A 26,931-nucleotide genomic window follows, 5' to 3' on the forward strand; every position below is an offset into this window, starting at 1 on the left:
ATGTAAAAGAAATATTAATCTTTGCATTTGAATTGCTATCTAAACTTAAGATAGTATTGATCTTAAATTTTAATTCTTGGGTCCCAGTACTCTGGCCAGAGCTGTCGGGCCTGTTCTACCAAGGGCAAGTCAGCATGTCACTCCTCCACAGTTAGCCTTCCTAAATGCGGTGCAGTTAGTCCATTAGGGAGGGGATGACTTGGTGAGAGGATAGGCATCAAAATACAGGTGATGGGTGAAATCATGATGCTTGGAAACAATTTTTTTTATAGGTCAAATTTGCTATAATAACACTAATTACATTGTGTTGTTAACTAATCATAGGCTTGTCTGTCTTTCTTACTATGCTCTGAGCTCTGGCAAACAGGAGACAATCACTTACTCTGTGCATCCTCGTCATCTAATTTAACAAATATCCAACACACAGGGAACACTCAGTCTATATCTGGGGAATTCAGGTCTTACTCAAAAGCCAGTGTTCTCTTAGTACTGGGAGCTAAAGGTTATTGTATTTGATAAGACATTCTGAATATTATCTCTAATGTTTGCTATGATCTTTAAAAAATACACTTCACTGAAGTATAATTGACATATTAATAGCTGTACCTGTTTAGTGTGTGTGACTTGATGAGATTGGGAAAAGTATTCTTGAACCCAGCACCACATTCTAGGCATTTATAGAAACACATCCATCTTTTTAATCTTAGAGGTTAATATTTCAGTATTGCTTAACAGGTGTTTTTCCTGTATTACCTGTATATTTGTGATTTTTAAAAATAGTTTTATGAAGTACTTATTTTTCTAATTTTTAGTATGTATGAAATTTCTTCTTGATTGCCTAATAGGAACTAGATTTTAGAAAAATGAAAGTTAATTGCAATAATTTATTTAAAGTTGTTTTTTTTACTAACTTTTTTTTGAGGACCCACTATTTTGTTTCTACTCAAAAAAATCAATCTCTTGTTTTCTTTTTCTAAATAGGAATTCAGAAATTGGTGTTAGCAGGGAGAATGGGAGAAGCCATTGAAACAACACAACAGTTATACCCAAGTTTACTTGAAAGAAATCCTAATCTTCTTTTCACATTAAAGTAAGTTTAATAAAATGTTACTGTATTATGTGTGTGTTACATATAATCAGAATTATTGTCATGCTTTAATAGTTTTAATTTTTGTTTCACCTTTTTTCAGATATTTACATACAATTTTGTAATATAGCACATTCAAGTAACAGATTATATATATAAAAAAAAACCACTTGTGTTGATTATAAGCAGATAGGATCTTTTCCTGTGTGTTTGCTCTTCTATTATGCTAGCTGTTATGTTCAGAAATGTTAAAATCTTAATTATGAGATGGATATCCATTTTTCTTCCTGGAAAGTACCTTATTGTAAGTCTGTGTGATTTTGAAAATTGGTAAAATGTACATAACATAAAATTTGTCATTTTTACATGCACAGTTCTATGGTATTAAGTATAGTCACACTGTTCTGCATTTGTCAGCAACCAGCCATCTCCAGAACTTTTTTTCGTTATCCCCAGAGAAACGAACTCCCCATTTCTCCCTATACCCAGCTCCTAGCAACCACCATTTTACTTTTCTGTCTCTGTGAAATTGAATTTGACTACCCTGGGTACCTCATCTAAGTGGAGTCATAACATATTTGTTCTTTGTTACTAGCTTATTCCTAATAGCAACATGTCCTCAAAATTCATTCATGTTACAGCATATGTCAGAATTTCTTTCATTTCAAAGGCTGAATAACTGATAGACATTTGGGTTGCTTCCACTTTGGTTATTGTGAATAATGCTGCCATGAACAGGAGTGTACAAATATCCACTGGAGTCCCTGTTTCCAGTTCTTTAGGGTATATACCCAGAAATAGAATTGTTGGGTGTATATATATATTTCATATATATACACACACACACACACAATATATATATACACACACACCCACACACACACTGTGTATATACTTACATATACCTTGTGTGTGTGTGTGTGTATATATATATATATAATCTGTTTAATCTTTTGACAAATTTGATCCTCAGAATGCTATAGCTCTGTGCCATTTTAGTCTCACCATGTACAAGGATTCTAGTTTTTCCACATCCTTGCCAATACTTTTCTACATCTTTTTTTTTAAGTCTACATCTTTTTTTAATAATAGCCATCATAATTTGACTTTTTTTTATTGGCCTTCTGAATCTTTGTTATTTTAAAATTCACGTGTTATTAAGCTTAATATTTCACCTCTCTGATGTACCAGAAACCCTTTGTAAGCCAAATGTCAAAATTGTTTTGCTTTAGAGTAAAATTTTAAATATGTGGCTCATTTTGGTTAAATGGGAGGCTCTTTGCATCATGTGTACATTAAACACATCGTGTTCTTACATACTATTTTACTTGTTATCGAGTGCAAATATTATTTGATTAAATCATTTTAACTCTGAAAATAAAGTCCATTTTGATTAAATTATAGCCATAGGGCAGCCCGGGTGACTCAGTGGTTTAGCGCCACCTTCAGCCCAGGGCCTGATCCTGGAGACCCTGGATCGAGTCCCACGTTGGGCTCTCTGTATGATGCCTGCTTCTCCCTCTGCCTGTGTCTCTGCCTCTCTCTCTGTGTGTCTCATGAATAAATAAAATTAAAAAAAAAAAATTATAGCCACAGCTAGGTTTTCATTTTCTCACTAAATCTTGATTAAAGGAGATACAGTGTCTTTTGCTTTATATGCTGATTTTTCCAGACACTTTTAAATTTAAGCAGTACATAATATGAAACCATAGTTAATATTTTTAGCATACTGTCTAAAGGCCATACCTATTGATAAATACCAGTTCTTGGGCAGCCCCGGTGGCTCAGCGGTTTAGCGCCGCCTGCAGCCCAGGGCATGATCCTGGAGACCCTGGATCGAGTCCCACGTCGGGCTCTCTGTATGATGCCTGCTTCTCTCTCTGCCTGTGTCTCTGCCTCTCTCTGTCTCTATGAATAAATTAAAAAAAAAAAAAAGATAAATACCAGTTCTTAAAATATTTCCTCTTAGAAATCTGTTTTTACTAAATAAATAAATAAATGTCTATTTGAAATTATCTCAGTAAATTTTGTCTTTTCTTTTTTTAGAGTGCGTCAGTTTATAGAAATGGTGAATGGTACAGATAGTGAAGTACGATGTCTGGGAGGCCGAAGTCCTAAATCTCAAGACAGTTACCCAGTTAGTCCTCGACCTTTCAGTAGTCCGAGTATGAGCCCCAGCCACGGAATGAACATCCACAATTTAGCATCAGGCAAAGGAAGTACTGCACATTTTTCTGGTGAGGCTCAGTTTTATGACAGTACTTTTAAGTTTTTACCCTTGTTTATACTTTTGAATCCCCCCAAAAAATAAAGTTTAAAAAATCTGGACATTTCCATGTAGCTGTTTCACACATGTGCATACTTGGTCTCAGGACGTTCTGGAAGAAAAATTGTAAAGTGGGTCAGATTCGTGTGTTGTTACTACCAAGAGGGTAACTTGGAGGAGAGCTGTTTCTGAGAACAAGTTATAAGCAGATCTTCATAAACAAAGGTCAATATTCGGGTTGTCTCTGGAAATTAAATTGTAGACATTTGGTAAAGATAAAAGGTAGCTCTGTCGGAATGAAGCATCGGTGAACACTGGCGCCATGGCCATGGCGGCTTTAGTCCACCAGTCAGCAGGCCTCGCTGGGCTGCCAGCTTTCCTCCCCTCCCAGCTCACCTCCTGCCAGCATCTGCTCTGCCCGGCCCTGTTCCTCCTCGCCCTTCCTAACTACAGTTCTCTCCTTTCTTGGCTTTTATGCCGTCACTTCTGTAGATTTAGTTTCTCCCAGCCTTCTTTCTTTGCTTGTCTCGTTCCATTCTTCCCAAGGCATTCTGTGGCCTCCTTACGTTCAGCTTTCGAAACAAGTCAGACGCTGTTTCCTTTCCTTTCATAGACCAACACCTTTGCTTTTGCTCAGTTGGCATATACCTTTCTACATTCCTGCCTCTTGTTTTATTTACATCGCCATCCTGTACATGCACACGATTCTCTGGTTTGTGTCCTTCTCCCCTTCCCATCTAGAATATCATACATTCACGCACGCACGCCCAGCTTCTTGGCTTCGGTGGGTTTATACGTGAGATGAGAGCGATGAGAGCACTATTCCCCTGGGGGGGGGGTGTTGTGGGGAATAAATAAGATCCATAATTAAGCCTCAGTAACTGTTAGAGGAGATGCTAATTATTAGCCTACAATGAACATCCTTATATCCTTTCAAAGAAGTTATCTGTTTACTATCTAAGTCATGCATTGACTTCCCTACATTAGAAGAATTTTAAATGCAGGATCAGAATCTGGGTACGTTATTTGCAATGTAATAATAAGTTGGTGTGTGTTTCTCTGTTCATACATCTTTTTCTGTTTTTTTTCCCCTAGGTTTTGAAAGTTGTAGTAATGGTGTCATATCAAATAAAGCACATCAATCATATTGCCATAGTAAACACCAGTCATCCAATTTGAACGTACCAGAACTAAACAGTATAAACATGTCACGATCACAGCAAGTTAATAACTTCACCAGGTATGTGACCTCCCGAGCTTACGCAGTACTATAAACCACCTAAGGATAAGTGTCTTCGTTTTTAACAATTTAGAAAAATTGCATTACATGGTCCATCAGGGGGGTCTGAGACTTCCTAAGCCCCAGAGAATAAAAGGGCATGGAGTAAGTTCCCAGAGTTTTTCAGTCTCCCCGTGTGCACACAGCCTCTTTCCTTTGTTCCTTTCTCTGAATCTGCAGCCCTCTGCCCTCTGCGGGGGTCTAAGAATCCTTTCTGGGCTCTGCCTTCTTCTGGTTTTCCTGCCGGCACAGGCCTGTACAGATGGTCACATAGATGCTGTTCTTATACTTCCAAGTTAAGTCACAGCAGTATATTTACTCTCTAGAAGCAACATATGATACAGTTACAACTTTTTTTTCCTCTGTGGGGTTTTTTTGGTGTAAATGTGGAGAGTGTTTGCTGAATTCCAAATAACTAACTTTACAAAGAATCTTTTTTGAAATCCTACTTTAGGGAGCTTGCTTATAGCAGCAGATGGACCCCTGAGTCATTTAGTAATAACCATATAGCATGAGCAGAGTATTGAGGACCTGCTGGGTGTCAGACATCCTGCTAGGCATGGTTTCTTACTTCAAGAAGCTTTGAGAGAAGGAATGTCTACATGCCTTCATACACTGGAGTTGAAGATTCATGAACCTAAAGGTTTGTGGAATGTAATCAGTCATTTGACTATTAGTGTATGAGAGCAAGTTCTTAAGAAGTCAGCCTGCTCAAATCATCCAGCATCTGAATTCATGCTAGTGGAATGATAAAAATAATACAAATAAAAAATAATGTGTAGATTTTATCAATTTGATGATAGATTGGTCTTCTCACATAAATTGATGGGTCACACTGCATTTGGGGGAAATGTTCTTCCGTGTAAAACTTTATTGTCAAGGAGAAAGAACCTAGCTTTTAACGTGGCATCTTAATGGAAATATGATTCTGGAGAAAGGCACATGTGTAAAAACCTGTATTTGCAAATTGGTAGCGTAATCAGAATATCCAGGTTACCTATCCCGGGTGACAGCTTACTGAGTAATGGTGTGTGTGGCACAGGCTGTAATGGAAGTCCGCAAGAAGTGGTATGAGGAGAACAGGAGGAAAAAATGGCTGTCTTTTAAAGCAGAGGAGATTAGGGTAGCCTTTCACAGTAGAAGTGACATGCTAGAAAACAGATTAGAAGACTGTGGTAAAAAAATAATGTGTGGAGACAATTAAAAAGTTAACCCTTTATTGTACTTTATAGCACTTTAGTACTTTATTGGTAGAAGCTTCTGCCGTTGTCTGGGGTCAGGGCTGTAGGCAATTTGTGGGTTTTTCTCTTAAATACTCTTTATGGCAGGAAGTTGCTAAAGAGACCTATTACTACCTGAGTTCAGGGAAGTAAGCTCACCGGAAGGGTTTGGTGACACAGCATCCTGAGTGCAGTGTAGAAGGAGAAGAAGTAAGCTTTTAAACTGCCTTAAACTGTTAGGCAGTATCAGTTACTTTATAGTTCGAGAAGGCTGTCCTTACAGTTGTATTGTGAAGTAGGCAAAGATGGTATTAACTATTAAAACCATTTTACAGATGTAGAGCTGAATACCAGAAAAGGAAATGGTTTTTTGGGGGGTGTTAAGGTCAATCAATACTTTGTAGCTAGTAAGTTGCAGACTTGTGACTATGTCCCAGGATTTCTAACTTCCAGAGGTGTGCTTTTTGCATTATACTGCACCCGGCCCTCCCTGCCCATCTAAATTGCTACTCCCTACCCTCCCTTGACTAACTTTCATTCAAGCAGGCTGTAACACTCAGTTCTGTTGTTACTCTTCCAAGATGAATATCCTTGATTACATCCCCACCGAATGTTGTGTCACTCTGTGTAATTAACTCTCATCATAGTGCTGATGGATCCTCTGTTTGCCCCTGGAGGACAGAGGCTGTGTCATTGTATCCTTAGCACCTAACACAGAACATGGCTCAAAAGCTCTTAAATGTGTGTTGAATGAAAGAATTCCTCCCAAATACTATATTGTCAAAAAAAGAGAAAAGTTTAGTATACTTATATCATTTAAAGTTTGGTTTCTCTTATCAATTCTCAAAGTTCGTCAAGATATAGTAAAACTAGGGGTACCTGGATGGCTCAGTTATTTGAGCATCCGACTCTTGATCTCAGCTCAGGTCCTGATCTGAGGGTGGTGGGTTCCAGTCCTGTGTAGGCTCCTTGCTGGGTGGGGAGCCTACTTAAAAAAAAAAAAAAAAAAAAATCTAGTAAACAAGCTTTTCTGACTGATGGAGGAGTACTGGGGCGATTACCTCTTTCTTCCTAGATTTGTGCCGTTTTGCCTCACACATTTTACTGATAGAAGTGGTGCCCCCACGCATATACACTTATACTCGCACACTCCGAGGTGCTGCTAGTGGTTATGTCTGGTGGCATCATGCACAGAACACTTTATGCTTATCTGCATTCAGTGTTGTTTTTTTCTTTTCTTTTTTTTTCCAGTGTTTTTTTTCTACAAATGAATATATATTGCTTTTTAAATGAGAAAAGTACATTTTAATTTAAGTATTTCCTATATTTTCATGAAATATGTCCTTCTGGAGTGTATAATCCTTACATAGATCTTCACTGGAGAAGTCTTCAAGAGTAGGTGTTTATAGTTCTTTGAGTGTGGAGGAGATGGGGAACGTGTGGTGACAGTTTCAGTGTGTCCAGATATGGTGACTGGCACAGGGCTGTTCTTCAGTAAATGTGATATGAGCAAAAGTTAGCATTCTGATTATCCAAAATGGTATTTTTAAAATGAAGATTTGGCAGTGCTTTAGATTCTTTAGCCAATAAGAAAGCCCGTTGGAGAAAACTAGTGTGGGATGCCAGCAAGGTGCAAGAAGACCAGCCAGAGTGGTTGTCCAGGTCATTATCTACCTTTGTGGGAGGCTATGTCTCCAAGGATTGAGGACAAATGCCAGAATGTCAAGAGACAAAGAAAAAAATCATCTTAGGAGAGATGAATAGGGCAGGCAAGAGGGGAAGTGAGATCCAGGAATGGTTTGAGAGTGAATCTTTCCCCCCATCTTCCTTGAATGCTGGAAATGCATGCCGGATGGAGGTGGAGGGGGTCCCCGGGCAAAGGCTGATTAACAAAAAACAGAGTACAGATCTGAGTTGGAAAAAAGTGGGAAGAATGTAAAAAAGAATTTGTCCATATTGATACGAAGTCAGAAAACCACTACAGTTTAGGACATAGACTTTTTTTTCTCCCTGATCCAGGAGTACAAATTTGTTAAGAGCAAGCTACAGACTGGCTTTGAAGACATTGAGGATTGAACTAAACACCTTTTTTTGCAGATTGCTTTACGAAGTCAGTTTATAAGTAGGCTGTGTAGTTGAGTAGTAATTTATTTTAAACTAAGCTGCAAGTATGCGATTTCTAAAATTAGGTTTGTTTTTTTCATTTCCAGTAATGATGTAGACATGGAAACAGAGCACTACTCCAATGGGGTTGGAGAGACTTCATCCAATGGTTTCCTAAATGGTAGCTCTAAACATGACCACGAAATGGAAGATTGTGACACCGAAATGGGTCTGCAGTGATATTTCTTACATTTTTAATAAAAAATGATGACTACAAGGTTATGTTTTTACTTGTATTGATTCACAGCTGATGAGCATAAATCAGATTTAAAGATGTATGTGCCATTGGATTTGACTATAGTACATGTTACTTAAACTGTCTTGTGAGAGCGGGTTGCTAGAGAGCAGAGGTACTTCTCCGTGCCTTCTAAAGTTAAGCGCCGGATGGCTTTCTGTGCAGAATTGCTTGGGCTTGACTTCAGTGCTGTCATTAATGCAGCCGTACTCTTAGTGTTAAATGTTCTTTAGGATGTTTGGGGTTGGAGATGTGAAAAGTTTTTATACTTAGTATAACCAGTAAAGGCCAGATAGATAGAGATGATTTTATAAATTCTAATAGGACAGTTTCCTATGTTGATTTAATGTGAATATATGTGACTGTGTGTAGCCCAGTGCCTGGCACATGGTAGGTGCTTAAGTGTGACCCACCCTTCTCCCCCGCACCCCCTAAGTTACGTGGCTGAAAGGTACATTAGCACGTATAACTTTGGTTGGTTGTTAACTTGTGTAGTAGATTGTACCATAAAGTTAAAACCATCAGCAAACTTTCCCATCAATTGGAGAATGAAAATTTATTGGAGCTTAAAAATTTGTCTGAATTCTGTGGCAACATTAGATTTCTGTTTTGAGGTTTAAAAAGTCTTTATTGAGGATTGTTGAGGATTATGTGTTCAGTGTAGATTCACCTTTTCAGGCAGGGGGTTTCATTTGAAAGGTAGCCTAATTATACTCTCAGATATCTGCAGCCTCAACATTCAGAGAGTAATTTAAGCATGGTGATTAAGAGCAGGAGTTCTAGAGTCAGATTACCAGCATTCAAATTCTGCATCTGCCACTTACTAGCTGTGTAACATTGGACAAGTTACTTGAAGAGCTCAGTGCCTCAGTTTCTTCATCTGTAAAATGGGTACAGAAATAATAACAGCCACTTCATAGGTCCTTATAAAGATTAAATGAGCCAATCTTTGAAAAACTAATAAGCACAAAGTAAGTGCTCAGTAAATGTTGATTATCATCATCATTAGTAATTTGTGTCATTAGTGATCCATACAGTTACATTATTGATAAGTGAGTGTCGTCTGCCAAGATATATACATACAGTTATTTTGTATATGTGTGTTTAACTCTTTCAATAACATGGTATTTTCTGTGTTTTTATTGGAGTCATTTAGCTTTGAGCTGAAACGCGTCCTTTTATTCCATCTCTGTTTGGTGTCAGAGTAGCACAAGAGGCAGTTAACTGGCTTTGTTCTCTTCCTGATGCTGCTTACTGTAGTTTTAGAGATTTATGTGTAACTGCTTATAAACCTTTCCCTGCTATCCCAGGTCCATCCTAATCTGGAAAGTTGTCACCTGACTTTGAACTGCATGCTGGAGATCAGAGCCTAGATTCTTGAGACATAGAGAAAGGATACCTTATAGCAGCAAAGTTCCTGAATTAAACTTAAAGCAAAGACCCTGAATTAAAAATAAATCTACATATTTAGATGAATTATTAGGTAGTAGTGACTAAATGAAACCTACAAGATGTTATAAGCAATTTATGTTGATTTCTCCATTGTATTCCATTCAATAAGGTAGTAAAATACTCGTTTGTTTTGCTTACAGAAGTTGATTCGAGTCAGTTAAGACGCCAGTTGTGTGGAGGAAGTCAAGCCGCCATAGAAAGAATGATTCACTTTGGAAGAGAGCTACAAGCCATGAGTGAACAGCTGAGGAGAGAATGTGGCAAGAACACAGCAAATAAAAAAATGTTGAAGGTAGATTTGTCTTTTCTTGAAAAATTAGAAATTTGTCGAAGGAACGAAATTGTAATTTTGTGAAACATTGAGTAGGGTGAGGAATTCTTGTTGGACTTCCAGTAAAAAATAGGGATTAAATCCCGGTCCTGCCACCTGTCCCCTCTATATACCCTTGGTCAACTTAGGTTTTTAGCTTTATTTTCTCGGCTATAAAATGGGCAGAGTTATTAGAGGTATGAGCTTGCTGATGAAACTATAAATTTGAGATAGTTTTATTTCAGTAGACATTGTTCGAGGCTGCAGCAAGTTGAACGTATACTACATGGTTTGCATTTTGATGGTGGTTGCTGAAGCATTAGGTCATCTTTCAAAACCAGGATAGTTAAAATACATTTTCAGACCTCTTATGGATCGATGTTTATGATAGATGGTGGGATAGATAAAATTTCAACGTGTAGTGTGTTAGCCATAGCTTTATATATCAGTTGCAGATGGAGGAGTTCCCACTGCCTTAAGTCAGCATCGCAATTCGTTGTAGAGATGTTAAGATTCTTTAGAAATCTTTTTTTTTTTCTTTTTTTGGTCCTAGTAGTCCTATAAGTGTGTGAAATGTTAACCTAGCCATTGTATTTTTTTTAATTTTTCTGTAATCCTGTGTTAGGTTGGGCTCAAAGGTGATTCGTTACAAATATATTTTCTTCTGAACGTTTTGGAAGACGTCCAGACAACAAAGGGGAGATGTGTGTGGTGGCCCTGAGCCCAGTGTCTGGGTGTGGTGGGAAAGAGCGTGGCCTCAGCCGCCCCTTCCTGACCCAAACTGAGACTTAGTGCCCCAGCCAGCGCCACCTATAGCCCCAGACAGGGCATGAAAGCAGCAAACATGAAATAGCCTCCAGCAGTGTAGCCTCAGTGGGGCACTAGTGTAGACAGAACATAGCGGCTCAGCCTCCTCGGACGGGTTTAGGAGCCACTTGCCTACATCTCCAGTTAAAGGCATGTGCGGTCTTATAGTTTCAGTAGCTGGGGTAGGAAGAGAGGTGTGTTTGTTGTATTTATAGTGCTTCATCTACAGGACAGCACAGTTGCTGTTTCTAATGGTGACCCTCAACTCTTCAAAAAAAAAGGTCGAACAATTTTTATGCTAAATAAAAGAAAATCGGTGGAATATGTAATTTAAACAATTTTTCATTTAAAATGTCAGATCATTTGGTGGGACTGCAAACTGAGGCAGTTACTGTGGAAAACAGTTTGGAGAGATCCCAAAAAATTAAAAATAGACCCACCATATGATTCAGTAATTCCACTACTGGGTATTTACCCAAAGAAGATGAAAACAGTAATTCAAAAAGATATATGCACCCTTGTGTTTATTGGAGCATTATGTACAATAGCCGGATTATGGGAGCAGCCCAAGTGTCCCTCAGTAGACGATTGGATAAAGATTTATTTATTTATACACAAACACACTGGAACGTTACGCAACCATAAAAAAGAATGAAATCTTGCGATCTGTGACAACCTGAATGGACTTAAAGGGTATTATGCTAAATGAAATAAATCAGAGAAAGACAAATACCACACTATTTCACTCATATGTGGAATTTAAGAAACAAAGGAACAGAGAAAAGACAGAAAAGCAGGCTGTTAACTACAGAGAGCCGAGGAGAGATGGTGGTAGGTGAAACAAGTGACTGGGTGAAGAGCACGTTTATCATGATGCACACTGAGGAACACGTAGAATTGTTGAATCACTATATTATACAACGGAAATTAATGTAACTGTGTAATTATACTGGAATTTTTTAAAAATAAAATAAAAATCAGACATTTGTGTATTAGGAAAAGCGCTGTGCACATTTGCCCCCATAAGGTGAGGAAGTCCTTGAGATCAGACTGGGTCTTAACTCCTCCCCCTATAATAATATCTAATACACATAGCATCCAGCTATTTAATGAATGTTTATTAAGAGTTTTGTTCATATGAGTTATATTTATCATACTAGAAACTGTAATCAGTTTATTTACAAATAATCATAAATCCATTGACTGTTTTTATGAAAAATAACTTATAAAAGATTAGAAAAATGGCATTGCTTTACACTTTTGTAATTCTCTCTAAATGCTGGGTTTAATAAGCTGCATTCTCCTACCTCTTGGTGCATTCGGTCTGTTGTGTCGTCACACACCCTGTAGCCTCCGGAGGGCCCCGCTGTGTGGTTGTGAGAGCATGGGAGTGAGACTGGAGAGGAAGTAGTAGCTTAGTTTTGTTACAAAAACAGTATGGAGCTCCTCCTGAAGGGGTTTTATGTTGGACTCCGGTGTCTCTAGACTGTACTTGGAAAACTGCTGTTTTAGGGAATATTTGGGGACGCAAAACATTTTTAAGATTGTAGGGGTGCCTGGGTGGCTCAGTAGTTGAGCATCTGCCCTCAGCTCAGGTCGTGATCCTGGGGTCCTGGGATCAAGTCCCACATTGGGCTCCCCCCAGGGAGGCTGCTTCTCCCTCTGCCTGTGTCTCTGCCTCACTCTCTCTGTGTTTCTCATGAATAAATAAATCTTAAAAAAAAAAAAAAAGCATTTTTAAGATTTCACACTTTTTTACACTAGGTCATCTGTTTTCTTGTTAAAACTTTATGCCGATGGCACGTGATGAAGGAATGTGACGTGTGTAGTGTCTTTGAAAATGTTAAGATTTCACTTAATCAGCTCACTGGCTTAGATTCTAATGTGCATGAAACTCCAAAAATGGGATTATGTGGCCTCTTCTCAAAGGGAGTCCTTGATGATACACTCGATTATGCAAAGATGTAATTCATCTTCTTTATCTGAAGCACGTGGATGGCTCTGATTTTGCACTTCTGACTTCTAAGCAAATGCCAACTGCTTTAAGAGACTTTCTTAATATCCTGAACTCTTTCCTTCCTTTTCCCCGCAACAACCTTCCAAGCACATAGGGATAAGCTCAAACAGCTGGAAGGTTCCGGGACAACAGGTGTTTTTGCGATAGTTGAGAAGGTTTAGAAAATGCTCCTTTTCCTTTTATTTTTCACTTCAGGGCATGTGTGATTGCAGTGGGTATTTTTTGTCTTTAATTTTGTGCGGATCTGCATAAATATCTGAATCACACATGCATATAGAGAGAGATTTGTTTAAATGCAAAGGGAAGTGTTCCCTAAAGGCATTACTGTGAGGCACCGTGCATTCCACCTGCCCTGAGGCCTGGAGGAACAAGGGGGGCTCTGCGGGGGCCCCCAGTCCTCGTCCTCGGCTCCCCTCTCTCTGCTCTGTTTCCTACCGGCCTGTGCCGGCCAGTGGCTCAGGAGGGCCACCTGAATTTGTCCCTCGCCTTTCACCCTTCACGGACCTGTGGAGGTTCAGGTAGGCACGGGCGGCCCCAGCTGGCAGTCGAAGCCCATCCTGAAGCCCATCCTGGTCGGGAACTGTGACAGGTTTTAAGCCAACTGAGCACAGTGGAGGACCCTACCTAAGCGACGTCATGTTGGCCTCAGAAACGATTCCCACTGAGACCTTTTTTTCTGAAGCAAAAAGGAACCCATAATCCCGTGATAGTTCACAGACATGTTCAGTTTTGTGCCTTACATCCCATGTGTATCTTACCTAGTAATTAGATTATTTTGTATTGTTTTATTTATTGTCAGAAAAACTTCTTTCCAGTTTCTGTGCATTTAGGTGTTTTTAGATGGCAACATGATACTCTCTTGTGCCCCTGGGTCAGTTCATCTAAGCATTGCTCTGTGAGGTTTTTTGCTTTTATTGAAATGCTTTAGTGAACGCGTTTATACATGAATCTCTGTTTCTTCCTTAGAATTACAACACTGGGGGCAGCCCAGGGCGTGGTCCTGGAGACCTGGGATCAAGTCCCACGTCGGGCTCCCCACGTGGAGCCTGCTTCTCCCTCTGCCTGTGTCTCTGCGCCTGTGTCTCTGTGTCTCTCATGAATAAATAAGTAAAATCTTAAAAAAAAAAAAAATTACAGCATTGGGAGAGCGTCCTAGAAAGAGTCAAAGGATAGGATTATTGTGGCTTTTGCTGTATACTGCTGCACTGCTTTCCAGAAACTCTAGCAGCTCACCACCAGTAGAAAAGGAAAGTGCCAGAGGCTGTACTGCATTGATGTACTAGTGGCTTCCACATCAGACCTTAAAATTGCTTGTTCGCATTTCTTTGGTCACCACCTCAGTTAAGTTTTACTGCGGGATTTAAAGCATTAATGTCGCTGCCTCGATTTCATTCTCTTTGTGAAGAACCTGGAGGTATAAACCTTTTTTTCTTTTTCTTTTCTTTTTTTTAAAGATTTTCTCTGTGAGAGAGCGCGAGCACAAGCAGGGGGAGGGACAGAGAGCCCAATGCAGGACTCGATCCCAGGACCCTGGGATCAGGACCTGAGCTGAAGGCAGCCGCTTAACCAACTGAGCCCCCCAGGCGCCCCCCCCTTTTTTCTCCTTTTAAGGTGGTGGTGGTGGTGGTCTTGCGGTCAGCCTCACCTGACTCGGGGCGTGGTTCCGCGGCGCTGCCGCCGTCCTCCTGAAGTCCGGTTTTATCCACATCGGTCCTCGATTTAAAGCTCCACCGCCACGTCGGAAAACAAATCCAAGCTGTTTAGTGTGATTTAGGGGCCCGTTAGGACACCCCCCCTTACCTCTGCCTCCATCCATGCCTTCCCTTCCCGGCCTTGCCGCCCCGGATCTTGCTCTGCGGTGTCAGGTGGCCCCGCTCGCCCGCCGCGACCGCTCGGACCCTCCGGAGGCCCAGTGTGTCTGAGTCCTTGAGAGCACCTGGGTCCTGGTGACTGCGGCTGCGTGCAACGAACATTCGATTGTATTGAAACATGAGAACAAATTACTAGTGTCACCGGTATCCATGCGGGTAAATGACTACCTTCGTCGCCTTTTTCCATGAGCTTTTCTTTAAAATACTAGAAGGTGTAAACAGAAGAATGGTCTGGATTTGAGGTTTGGGACTGCAGCATTTCTCCTTTTGGTAGCGTGCCTGCGTCTGTAGACCCACGGGGATAGTTTTGTGCTTAAAGGTTTTTACGTGCCCGTCGTTCCTTGGGCAGTCCTTGAGGATGCCTGAGAACTAGATCTGTTCTGTGGGAGTGATCCCCGGGCGGGGCTGTGGGTGTCAAGTCTTGAGCAGAGATCAGTCCCTCAGAAAGCATGCCACTGATTGGAGTCGGCTTCCGGGCGGTAGGACATGAATATTCCCTCCATCAGTAAATTCGGGGGTGGGGGCACCCAGAAACAGAAACAGAACCGAGTCGCTCTGCAGGGTGCCTGTAAGAAGCAGATCTTGTGATGAGCAGGTGTGCGAAGCTTCCTCCCTGTTCCCGGCACGTACAAGTAGCTGCAGGGCACTCAAAATAGGGCAGTAAATTTTTCTCTTCGGAGACCTTTCATTCTAAAAACGGGGCCAAGCTGTCTGACATGGATGAGACCTTCAACGCGGGGAAACTGCCTGTGTGTGTGTGTGCACGCGCGTGTGTGTAGGGGGCGTGTATTCCCTTCTGGTGGCCTCAGGCTGCACAGCTGGTGCCTTAGGGGCCTCTAACCCCCACCCCCACCTCCCCGACACAGGCTGGTTGGGTGAGAAGGGCCAGAGTCCCCCGGGCCTGGAAACCTTACCCCCACCTCTGCTTTCACACGGTAGGAAGTAGGTTAGAGGAATGTCCACGCAGCTGCACCTGGGAATACTTTGCTCTAGGAATTTCAGCCTTTCATGGGTCCCTAATCAGCATTTTGAAAGTGTTACCTCACCGACCTACAGCTGCCTCAGCACTTTTCCACGTGTGCCTTCGGAATGGGGAAGGCATCTGTGATTTGCCTCTCTGGGTCTAGACTGCTGCTCCAGGTTAGGGCTCTGACTTTTGGCAAAATAACACACCTCGGGGGAGGGGGGTGCGCCTTGGTGGCTCAGTGGGTGAAGCGTCTGCCTTTGGCTCAGGTCCTGATCCCAGGGTCCTGGGATCGAGCCCCACGTTGGGCACCCTGCTCAGTCAGAGGCTCCTCCCTCTCCCGCTGACCCTCCCCATGCCCTTTCTCTTTCTCTGTAATAAAATCTTAAAAAAAAAGACATGTTGAAAGATTAGAGTGAACTGACGTTGCTAACTTCATTGAGCTGTTCGTCCTTATGACGTTCTCAAGTAGCCTTTTCTGTAGACACGTGAGGAAACGGACACTTAGGCCATTGCTCACAGAGGCCACACCGCAGCTGACAGTGCAGCTTCAACTGGAAACCAGCGTCTGAAACTGTAACAGGCACCTCAGTGGAAAGAAGACAAAGAGTCCTTGATTGGAAAGATCATCTGTCACTTTAGGAAGGGTGGCTTGAGGATGGTGGGGACTACTGCATGTTTGTGAAGGGGACCAGTTGAAATTTTTGATTCCTGAGTGAGAAAAGGACGTTCAGTGAGATGTATCGAGTTCCCACATCTGTTTTTAAAAAAATCTACAGGGAGGCCCTATCCTTTTAGTGTTAAATTTGGATCAGTGGTAATAAATTAGCATCTGGATATTTCTGTCTTCCTCTTTAGCCCATTCCAGAATTCCTTTTCATTCTGCTGATGTATATGTGTTGTAGGGGTGGGAGACGATTAATGAGAATGGCTGTTTATAGTAAAGACCAATGAAAGCAGCATCGGCCTTGTTGCATCATCTAATTGGTAAAGAATATGTAGCCTCAGAGTCCTAGGGGGTAAGTGGGTTTAAATGTTACAGCAGCCTCACGCCACCAAGCTGTGTATTTTACTTGTCTCTCAACTTGGTAACCGCGGGGCACCACAGTAGTTTAAATGTTAGAATTAAAAACCAAACTATGTTTTCAACAGGATGCATTCAGTTTACTCGCTTATTCGGATCCTTGGAACAGCCCAGTTGGAAATCAGCTTGACCCAATTCAGAGAGAACCTGTGTGCTCAGCTCTTAACAGTGCAATATTAGGTGAGTAAAGCACAGCTTCAGCTAGATTCTCTGAATACTTGAGATGGTATTTGCGCTGGGAGCTGTATTTTGGTAAAATCTTAAGGGGTAATGCTTTCAGCATTTTAAAAGTTAAAATTATTTTGAAATACAGAAACCTTCCCCTCCATGATCTCAGTTCCAGATGAAATGGATTCACATGGAATAAAACAAAAACAAAAAAACCCCAGGACTTTGGGATCCACCTTGGGAAGTTGGGAGAATAGAGGCTTTTGTGTGCGTGTTATATATGAGCATTTCTGGACTGAACCACACTTCCCGCAGCTCCCACTGTGCTTAAAATGCAGACAGAAGGACTTCCAGGTGACGTGAGCGTGCCATGCGGTCGGCACCAGCCCCCAGAGGAGCAGTGTATTTGTGATAAAGTTCAGCATATTCAACGAGATGCCCTTAGCAAATAAAAAGGATGGAGGAGAAAGGAAAGGGTTTCAGTAGTGAGGCTTGGCCAGAGGTGAGCCTGCGTGAGGCACGGGAAGTTGCCGTTCCTGCCAGCAACTCGATCGCCACAGACTGTGATGATCGTACTTACCTACCGAACAAACACACTTCATATATGAAGCCTGCAGCATTCTGTGCATTTACATACACACTCTACAGGGCTGTCTAGGTAAAACTATCTTGTAATTTCTTTTCAAAGATAATTTATAAAGAAGAATGATTTTTTTCACCTGACTTTAGAATCTGATTCTAAAATGAGACTCCACATTAATAGTCTTTTCTTGCAACTTGAGCCTGTCGGGTTTGGGGGCTTTTAGGAACAGGTTTCAGACTGTTGTAGATACGGGAGCGGGAGACTGTAGAGGGCAGGGCTCAGGGCCAGAATGTAAAGGAAGCAGCTATTCATATTTGAGCCTTATTAGTCCGTTTATTTGCTCTTACAGAGTTAAGTGCAGTTGACCTTGGAAGAATTTGCATGTAACTTTTGACTCCCCTAAAACTTAATAGCCCGCTCTCGGCTGGAAGCCCTGCCAATAACATGAGCACTTGATGAACACGTATCTTGTATGTCACCTGCATTTTACACTTTATTCTTATAGTAAACCTAAAGATAGGAAGACGACCATAAGGGAAAATACATCTATGATACTGTAACGATATTAAAAACCCACATGGAAGTGGACCCATGCAGTTCAAACCCCTGCTTCTCAAGGGCCGACTGTTAATTCATTGTGTATTAAGTATACATAATGGAGGTTTTAGAATGAGAACAGTTTTGTTTTTTTTTAAAGGCATCTTTTGTGGTGTTTTCTTAAATTTAGAATTTGTAAATAAAAAATAATGTGAATTTTCTTTGGATAATGTGTTGTATTCTTAGGTCATGAGATTCATTTAACTTGATTGGTAAAAATAGAATGTACTAGCAGTGCTGGGATTATAGGGCAAATTCTGGCTTACAGCGTTTTTGAAATTACTGTGATAGGTAATCATGAAGGCTTAATTGCTTCGTATTTAGGTATCCCTCCGACTTGGAAAGAATTTTCATTTCTTTGCTTTTATTCTCATCTTCCTCCAAATTTTCATTTACATTTTAGTTAACATATGGTGTATACTGGTTTCAGGAGTAGAATTCAGTGATTTATCACCCAGGGCTCATCATGAAAGTGCCCTCCTTAATGCCCATCCCTCACCCACCTCCCTCCATCCACCCTCAGCTCTCGATCTTTAAGAGTCTTAATGGTTTGCTTCCCTTTCTTTTCCCCCCTTCCCATATGTTCATCTGTTTCCTTAAATTCCAGAGTGAGATCACATGGTATTTGTCTTTCTATGACTGATTTTGCTTCGCAGCATACCCTCTATCTAGCTCCATCCACATTTTTGCAAATGGCAAGATTCCATTCTTTTTTTGTGGCCAAGTAATATTCCATTGTGTATATATACCACATCTTCTGGAAAGAATTTCTGGAGGAACTAGTTTTCTTAGGACAGTTTTTTATATCTTGGGTTCTTTAAAGGAATTCAGTTATTAGGTATTAAATTTTTTAGCACCCTTATGCAAGATATATGTATTCTTACTGTGCTATGTATTTTGTAGTATGTAGGTTCAGCTATAAATAGTAAATTTATAATCATATATTCCTACAAAATTAATGACAAGATTAATTGCTGTGGGTGAATGTGCATTTATAAATATCGTGATATTTTACAACTTTAATTAGTGCTTAAAGTTGTCACATTAATTCCTACAAGTTCTATATCCAAAAAAATTATAAAGATTTAGCTTAAACCACATGCTGCCGCTACCCCCCTCCCCGCAAGAAAATTATAATAAAGTACCTCTTAGATGCTTACCTTCGAGCTAGGTTACTTCCCTATAAAGCATCAAGCAACATTTTTGAAAAGATGTTTCCTTTTCAGTTTTTATTGTTATGATGGTTTTGTGTATAAAAATTGTTCCTGACTCCAGGCAGAACTGTAAAAGCCAGTCCTGCTTATATATTAGACTTGGCAAAAAATGCTTACCACTATCAAAGTTTTAACAAGTATCTTGACAAAGAATAGCCAGGACTTAATCCTAACCCACGGACCACTTTCCAAACCATACTTCCTGACTAATCTGTATGTTTTTTGTTTTTTTGCATTATTTCATTCTTATATTCTTTTTCTTTTCTTTTTTTTTAAGTCATTCTTACATTCTTGATCCTATTTTCTCTTGTGCCTTTAAATCCTGAATTTGCTTTTTATTTGGAGGTGGGGGCTCCATTCCTTCTGGAACTTTTCTTTCTCTCGCCACATTGCAAACTTGGAATCCAGAGTAGAACTAGTCATGGAGCATTACCAGCCAGTGTCATGGCTTTTGCCCTTTGTTGTCAACTGTGTCTACAAGACTGATTAGTAATTGTTATAAATTGGGAATCTGCATAAACTTAAAATGTGGACATCTCTACCCAAGAAGGGATCACCAGCTGCTAAGTGGTTGGCCACTTTCACCAGTAATTCGTTTTTTCATCTATGGCAAAGAACAGATTTTGGTGATTAACTACATTTGTACTACAGTTGTCTGACAAATTTCTGGTATGGTATGTATGATCCTGAAAACTAATTTATTGGCAATTTTTAAAATATTTTATCTACCAATTATAAATTCTAACTCCCTCCGAGATTAGAGGGTGGCTTTGCTCTTGTTGCCTCTTATGGCCGCCAACACCATTTGCCCCCAGAAACCCAAGTAACACTCACCAAAGTGCCTTGGAGACAGCCTCAGCTGGGTCCTCTCCCCAAAAGGGGAAGAATCCAACAGTGAACTTTTACTGAAAACCTGGTGTCTTTTTCTGGTTAAGTCAACTGACTTTAGTCAAGTTGAGGAACACTAAATATTCCTTACTCCTCACTGAATTAGCAGGTAAGAAATCACATCTTTAAGTATCTAAAGCTTTAAGTCTAAATCTGCAAGAATTCTTAACAGTTGAATACCCAATACCCGCATCATCCAGAGTAGCATGTCCAACACAATCCTCATTTGCTTAGAAATTACCATCGCTAGTTAGGTCATGAAGAACAGCGTAGGTATCAGTAATCTTTAAGGTAAGGCAGTATTTTCCCCGCTTTTAGAAAATGTCTTGCTAACTGCTGTTTCATTTTGAATCCTTTTTCCTCAGAAACCCACAATCTGCCAAAGCAACCTCCACTTGCCCTCGCAATGGGACAGGCCACACAGTGTCTAGGTCTGATGGCTCGATCGGGAATCGGATCCTGTGCATTTGCCACAGTGGAAGACTACCTACATTAGCTATGCATTTAAGGAGCTCACACGTCTATTGTGGCATATAGTCAACATGGAAGTAGACCAGCTCTGCTGATTTGAAATTTAGATTTTTTTAATTATGTACTGGGGACAGGTTTTTGTCGCTTTACATTGCTTCCTAGTTTACAGCATGATGCAAATGATTTTCTAACTTGGTGTTAGGAGAAATTATTTTCCATCTTTGACCTCTTAGTTGTCTAAGAGTTAAATATTACTGAATTTCAGACGTTCAAATTGATCATCACAAATCCTTTAAAACAATGACCTAAAAGAAACCAAAAAATCCTGCCGCCTTTGTTTGGGGGAGAGGGGGGAAGGAAACAGAACAAGTTGTGTTTGTGTTAGCATGTGGGTGATGTAAACTTCAAATCGGGAGATGCTCCAACCCCCGCTCCCATCTCAGCATTCAATCAGTGTAACTTGCAAAACGCATCAACATCTGACAGTTTGAATTTATAGTGTTGATGGAAGAAATCATTTTTAATGTGTACTGTAAAACTTGAAATACTCAGGAGCTGAGTGAATATGTCTGTTGCTACTTACAATCCCGACCTGTTAGTCCCAGTAGTTTCGTTTTAACATGGTCCTTTTCAGCTTTGTTTCCTGTTTAACTACAGACGACTTCTGTCGTAGACTCACAAGTTCAACTGTTGTATTATAACAGTATTACATGTCAACAGTGTGGTTATGACCTTTATTTATATAAAAACCAAATATTTAGTCAATTTACCGTGTCTTAATTTAATCTTTGTACACCTTCCATTTTTAAGTGCTTAAATGAGTACTATATTGCAATAAAAATGTAGTGATATAATTAACCAGCCATTAAAAATTTACTATTACAGATACTAGAGTGTCAGCGGAGTTTATATATAAGGTGCCCACTTACTTCTGATTAACATGAGATTAGAGCAAACACAATGAACGGTTCCTACTCTAGATCAGAGTTCTACAACCTAAGACTCCCTTCAGTGTGTCGGCCTCTCTGCGTTAGGGTCGAGCCTGATGCTGTGGGTGCTGCAGACAGAAAACAGGAAATTACCTCCTATTTTGGTAAAAATTAAAATCTGGCACGTGGCCTTCCCCTAAAGCAAATCCTCCAGAGCGGTTAAAGAACACTTAACCAAGATAACCATATCCTGCGGTTGACTATTAACTGTACATAAGGCTTGAGTTTTAAGGAATCTTTATTATACTCCAATATTGCACTTTCAATTGCTTCTTCCCTCCTCTGTGTTGTATGAAACAGATTCTCATCAAGCATCTGCAAGATGAAGGCATCTGAGAGCTGCCCTTGAAAGAACGGTCACCGTCCACTTCCCTGGCCCTGCCCCTCCTGCCGCGCACCCGACACCGTGGGGTGGGAGATGGGCTTTCAGTTATATAGAAAGGAATATAATTCCTTTTAAACGGTTTCTTCTTCCAGTGTAGCCCTCAAAGATGACAAGACACAACTGTAGTCTGGAAGGATGACATGTGATGTGATGGTGGGCTTCCCCCAAAAGACCGAGGATTTTTGCAGTGATTTACAAACGATTTATTAGACTTTCAGAAAAATGAATTCTTTACACCACATAACTAAGTTCTATATGTACAAGTTCTCACTCTTCATTTAGCTTTACTACTTAGGAGTTTTCATCTTTCTGACCATCCACCGTCTTTTAAACCTCTTGGCATTTTGTTTTCTCTGGGTTCCTAAAACAGAAAATGTTATGCAATAAGGATATTAAATACAAAATTCTCAAGAAATAATTCAAAAGTTTTCAAGTTTCTATGAATATAAATACTAAAATTAGGTCTACTAAATCAGATTTCATAGTAGATATACGTTACAGACCACACCGATCTATTCTTCAGAAGCAACTTTAGCATATAAATATAGGAGCCATTATAAGGAAAAAAACCTGATGCGTCAAGATTATTTACTGTCTCCTTAAAGAATATTTTTCGATATATAAAAAACTAAGAATAATGTGGGATCTTACCCCAAGCATTATTAAGAAACTGGACCGCAGCCTTTTTCACTGGTAACCTCTTATTTTCAAGAGACAGGAATTTATTTACTAGAAGAAGAGAGAATTATTTATCATTTCTTTGTTTAATTTGCAATAAAATAAAAGAAACTGTGTTAAAGAAATTACCAGTAGTTCTGTTGGTTCCCGGACCATACAAAGATTTTTGTATAAAGGCCTTTGCTGCTTGTTGCCTTGAATCTCTCAGATCTTGATCTTTCAGCCTTACAGCCAAGTAGCTTTTATTCTGGCTGGTGACCAACACAAAAGGTCAGAATGAGCAAGTCTGAAAATGTGCTTACTTTGAAAATAAAAGGCATTTTTGTTACTTCAAAAACTGAAAAAACTCCAGGTCCTAATTTTATATATGCACAGATAATGAATAAATCACAGGGCTATTTGACTAGAAACAGACCATTTTTTCGTAGGTAAATATTTTTATATGAGTATCAGAACTGGTTTTCCCAGAGAGGATCTAATTGGAAACTATTCCTAACTAAAATCTTTCTCCATTTAAGCTCATATTTTCACCCTCTCCCGCTACCTTTACATCCTATGTGAAAAGACTCTCCTTACCCAACAGACTGTATTTTTTGTACTTTTTCTTTAGTGTTCTTGGAATCTCCTCCTTTTTCATAGTCTTCATCACTTTTCTTCTTCAAATTAGCTAAAAAATCGAGTTTTATTTCTAGTTAGTATTTATGTAAAAATAAGGCAGGAACATTTACTGGAGTTTACTTTAAACATCCACTCTACCAATTTGGATGCAATTTTTATTTATAAGGAACTGAGAACTGACCCAAGCTATCCTTGGGGCCAGGCCTATGCCACACTCTCCCAGGGCCAGGAACATCTGGCTGCAAATATGTGCAAATGCACTTGATACTTACATAAGTTACTTAAAATAGTTCATACCTTCTTTCAACTTTCCTGATGCTTTCTTTATGCTAAGGAAAAACAAAAATACTGATTGGTATGGCACATAGCAAAGATCACGGATTACACAATTTCATCTGGCTTTACAAGTAAGATCTCCCCCCTTTCATTACCAACATCTTCAATTTTTTACCTCGGCTCTTTAATCAGTTTTGGAAAGCGAAAGTCCCTCTTGATGCACTGCTCCCAATTCCCAGGCTAGTACATACAAGCATGGGAGCACCTCAGAGCGTAAGCTGTGAAAGCTTATTAGCAGACTCAACAGAAGCAGACTGCTGTGGTTAATAGGTAAAGACTTAAGGAAAAAATGAGCTATATGACGATATTCAAAGTGAAAGGTGGTAGGACAGCTTCATTCTACTGGGAGAAATCAAAGGATTAATTCAACAGTTGCACAAATGCAAAATGGAGACAAGGATGAGACTTGAGGGATACTGGTCAAAGGGCGAGACCAAGCTGACAAGACAGGAGTGTCCCATACAGAAGCACTTGCACAGTAGAAAAGCTATACGGAGGAGGAGCTGATGGGGTGGGCGGAGCAAGAGAAGGAAGAGGTGACATTTGAGCTCGGTTTCTGAAGAGGAAAGGGCACTACGCCACCAAGTGCATTTGTAGGTTTAGTATGTTCTGGATCTGCGTAACTTTGGAAACGTTCTTCTACTGAAAATTTGATAACAGCAGCCTAGGTAAAAAATACAGGACTATTAAACTTCTGAACTTAAAGTATTTAGAAAAAGCAAGGGGCAGGCAGCCCGGGTGGCTCAAGACTTTAGCGCAGCCTTCAGCCCGGGGAGTGATCCCGGGGTCCTGGGATCAAGTCCCATGTTGGGCTCCCCGCATGGAGCTTGCTTCTCCTCCTGCCTGTGTCTCTGCTTCTCTCTCTCTTACAAATAAGTAAAATCTTAAAAAAAAAAAAGAAAAACAAGAGCATTAAAAAACCACCACCAAATATCTGGAAGTCTAAATGCATTAAGGTTTGACTTCACGGGATGAGAAAGAGGAGGACGGCAGCATTCGCCGTTAACCACTCCCCAGAGGGTAAAGCTGCTGAATGACCCGAGAAAGGAAGCGGTCGTAGCCCAGGCAAGGACGGGACCGGGCGACCCTCGGGACTGGTGGACGCACGTGGGCCGCTCCACTCAGCGCGGTGTCCACACGCTACTTTATTCCCCACCACCCACCCTGTGCTCAGCACACGGGCAGGAGCACACGCATCCACTGACCCGACACCCTGGGGTCCGCGGCGGAGGAGCCGAAGTCCGCCACGGGACACACACGCGGTACACGCCGCCAGTGGGCCCAACGCCCTCCACCTTTCCCACCGACTTCAGAGAGGTCTTTTTTTTTTTTTAAAGGTTTTATTTATTTATTCATGAGAGACAAAGGGGAAGGGGAGGTGAGAGGGAGACGGGAGGAGAGAGAGAGGCGGAGACAGGCAGGAGGAGAAGCAGGCTCCATGCCGGGAGCGGGGAGCCCGACGTGGGACTCCACCCCACGCCTCCAGGACCACGCCCGGGGCTGAAGGCGGCGCTGAACCGCTGAGCCACCGGGCTGCCCTCAAAGACGTCGGCATGACAAGAACATTGTGTTCCCGCCGCTACTACACTGGATTCAAATACACGTGCCCGCCTCACAGGCTCACAGGCAGGTGTGCGGGGCAAGATCCGCTACTCACTCAGTCTGTCCGGCGGCAGTTAACTTCTCTAGAACGTCCTCTGGAAGTAGTTTTCTTTTCTTTGATAAAAAAACATTTAAAAATTAATCAGCAATGAAGGACGACAGCCTTCCGCGGACTCACCAGCTGGGCCCCGCCCCTCAGCGCTCCCACCCCTGAGACCCTCACCCCCGCCCCTTCCCTCAGCGCTCCCGCTCCCATCCCCCGGCCCTCGCCCCGCCCCCTCCGCGCTCCCACCCCCAGGCCCCGCCCCCCGCGCTCCCACCCCAGGCCCCGCCCCCCTCCGCGCTCCCACCCGGGCCCCGCCCACCACGCGTCAGTGCGCGCGGCCATCGGACTCGGCCGCGCCGCCCTCGGCTCCCGAAGTACCTCGCTTACCGCTCGCGGCAGCCGGGCCTGCTACGGACGCCGCCTCGGCGACGCGTGGTGGCCGGGCTGTCGCGGTGGGCGGGCACGGACGGGAAGGACCCCCGGCCTCCGCCAGTCGGCCCACCCACCCCCGCCCTCAGCCGGCGCACGGCGGCAGCGCCCCAGGCCCCCGGGACCCGGACCGGCCCGGGGCTCTGAGAGCGAGACGCCCCCGCCCTCCACCCACCTTCTGTTCGATGAACAGCTCCTCGCGTCGCTTCCTCTTCTCCTTCAGCAGCGTCTTATCCCTGAAAGGGCGACACGTGAGCGGGGCGGCGCGCGCGGGGCGGGGCGGGGCGGTCCTCCCGGCCGCCGCGGGCTCCGCACCTGCGCACCGACTCCCGGACCCGCCGCTCCTCCTCTCGAGCTTCCGCCTGGGCGCTGGCGAAAGTCAGCTCCTCCGGGGCCTCGTCGTCGAGCTCGTCGTCCCCGTCCTCATCGTCGTCCTCCTCCAGCGGCTCCGCCGCCGCGCCGCTGCTGGGCTGCCCGAGCAGCAGGCCGTGCTCCGCGCCCTCCTCCTCCTCCTCGGAGGCGGGCTGGCCCTCGTCCACCATCGCCGACGCCGGAGTGCGGGACGCGCGCGGTCGGAGCTGCACCATGGCCCGCGCGGCGCCCGACCGTCTAGCCTCTGACCCGGAAGCAACGCGCAAGCGCCGCGTGACGTGTAAAGCAAGCGACGTGAGTTGCGTCGCGTCGCCCCCTGCGGAGGCGGGGCCGGCCGCGGCGGCGGAGGGGTGTGCGCACGCGCAGAGCGGGGACGGGCGTGGCCTAAGGAGCGCAGGGGCGTGTTTCGCCCCCTCCCCTGGGAGGTTTCCCCGCGCGGGAAGCCGCCGGCTCCTCCCGTCCTGGCGGGCCAGACGCCCGGGGCGGGATGGGGCTCGCTCCCCGGAAGGGAAGGGCCGCCGCGAGGCCTCCTCCACGGGGACGCTGACGGGCGGGCCTACGCGGTGCGGCCCAGTGACCCAGAAACCGGCGACCACCCGCCCGGTGACCGAGCTCCGGGAGCCACTTGCTCTTGTTCCTTGTTGTTTTCAAGATTTTTATTATTTACTCATGCGGGACACGGAAAGGCAGAGACCCAGGCGGAGGGAGGAGCGGGCTCCATGCAGGGAGCCCGACGCGGGACTCGATCCCGGGACCCCGGGGTCACGACCTTGCCCCAGGGGCCGCAGCACCCGGTCTTG

The 26,931-nt window shown here is 42.7% G+C and overlaps 2 protein-coding genes across 2 annotated transcripts in view; one reads left to right on the forward strand and one right to left on the reverse strand.

Annotated features, from left to right (window-relative positions):
- The window catches only part of RANBP9 (RAN binding protein 9), a 93,174-nt gene extending 71,610 nt beyond the window's left edge, over nucleotides 1–21,564 (forward strand). The window contains exons 8-14 of the mRNA XM_072813607.1: nucleotides 982–1,090; nucleotides 3,134–3,324; nucleotides 4,449–4,593; nucleotides 8,063–8,184; nucleotides 9,843–9,994; nucleotides 16,824–16,935; nucleotides 20,571–21,564. Of these exons, the coding sequence (XP_072669708.1) occupies nucleotides 982–1,090; nucleotides 3,134–3,324; nucleotides 4,449–4,593; nucleotides 8,063–8,184; nucleotides 9,843–9,994; nucleotides 16,824–16,935; nucleotides 20,571–20,701 (962 nt within the window). The 3' untranslated portion in view covers nucleotides 20,702–21,564. The remainder of the gene's footprint in view (nucleotides 1–981; nucleotides 1,091–3,133; nucleotides 3,325–4,448; nucleotides 4,594–8,062; nucleotides 8,185–9,842; nucleotides 9,995–16,823; nucleotides 16,936–20,570) is intronic.
- A 665-nt stretch (nucleotides 21,565–22,229) lies between these two features.
- Nucleotides 22,230–26,540, reverse strand: NOL7 (nucleolar protein 7). Its single transcript, XM_072813619.1, has 8 exons — nucleotides 26,075–26,540; nucleotides 25,935–25,995; nucleotides 25,340–25,398; nucleotides 23,644–23,675; nucleotides 23,305–23,395; nucleotides 22,858–22,979; nucleotides 22,702–22,779; nucleotides 22,230–22,411 (listed from the first exon to the last, which is right to left on the reverse strand). Exons 1-8 carry the CDS (start codon nucleotides 26,344–26,346, stop codon nucleotides 22,338–22,340), a joined length of 789 nt encoding a protein of 262 aa, XP_072669720.1. The 5' UTR covers nucleotides 26,347–26,540; the 3' UTR covers nucleotides 22,230–22,337.
- Nucleotides 26,541–26,931: the final 391 nt, after the last annotated feature.

The sequence above is a fragment of the Canis lupus genome, chromosome 37 (assembly GCF_048164855.1).
Source record: "Canis lupus baileyi chromosome 37, mCanLup2.hap1, whole genome shotgun sequence".
NCBI classification, from domain to species: domain Eukaryota; kingdom Metazoa; phylum Chordata; class Mammalia; order Carnivora; family Canidae; genus Canis; species Canis lupus.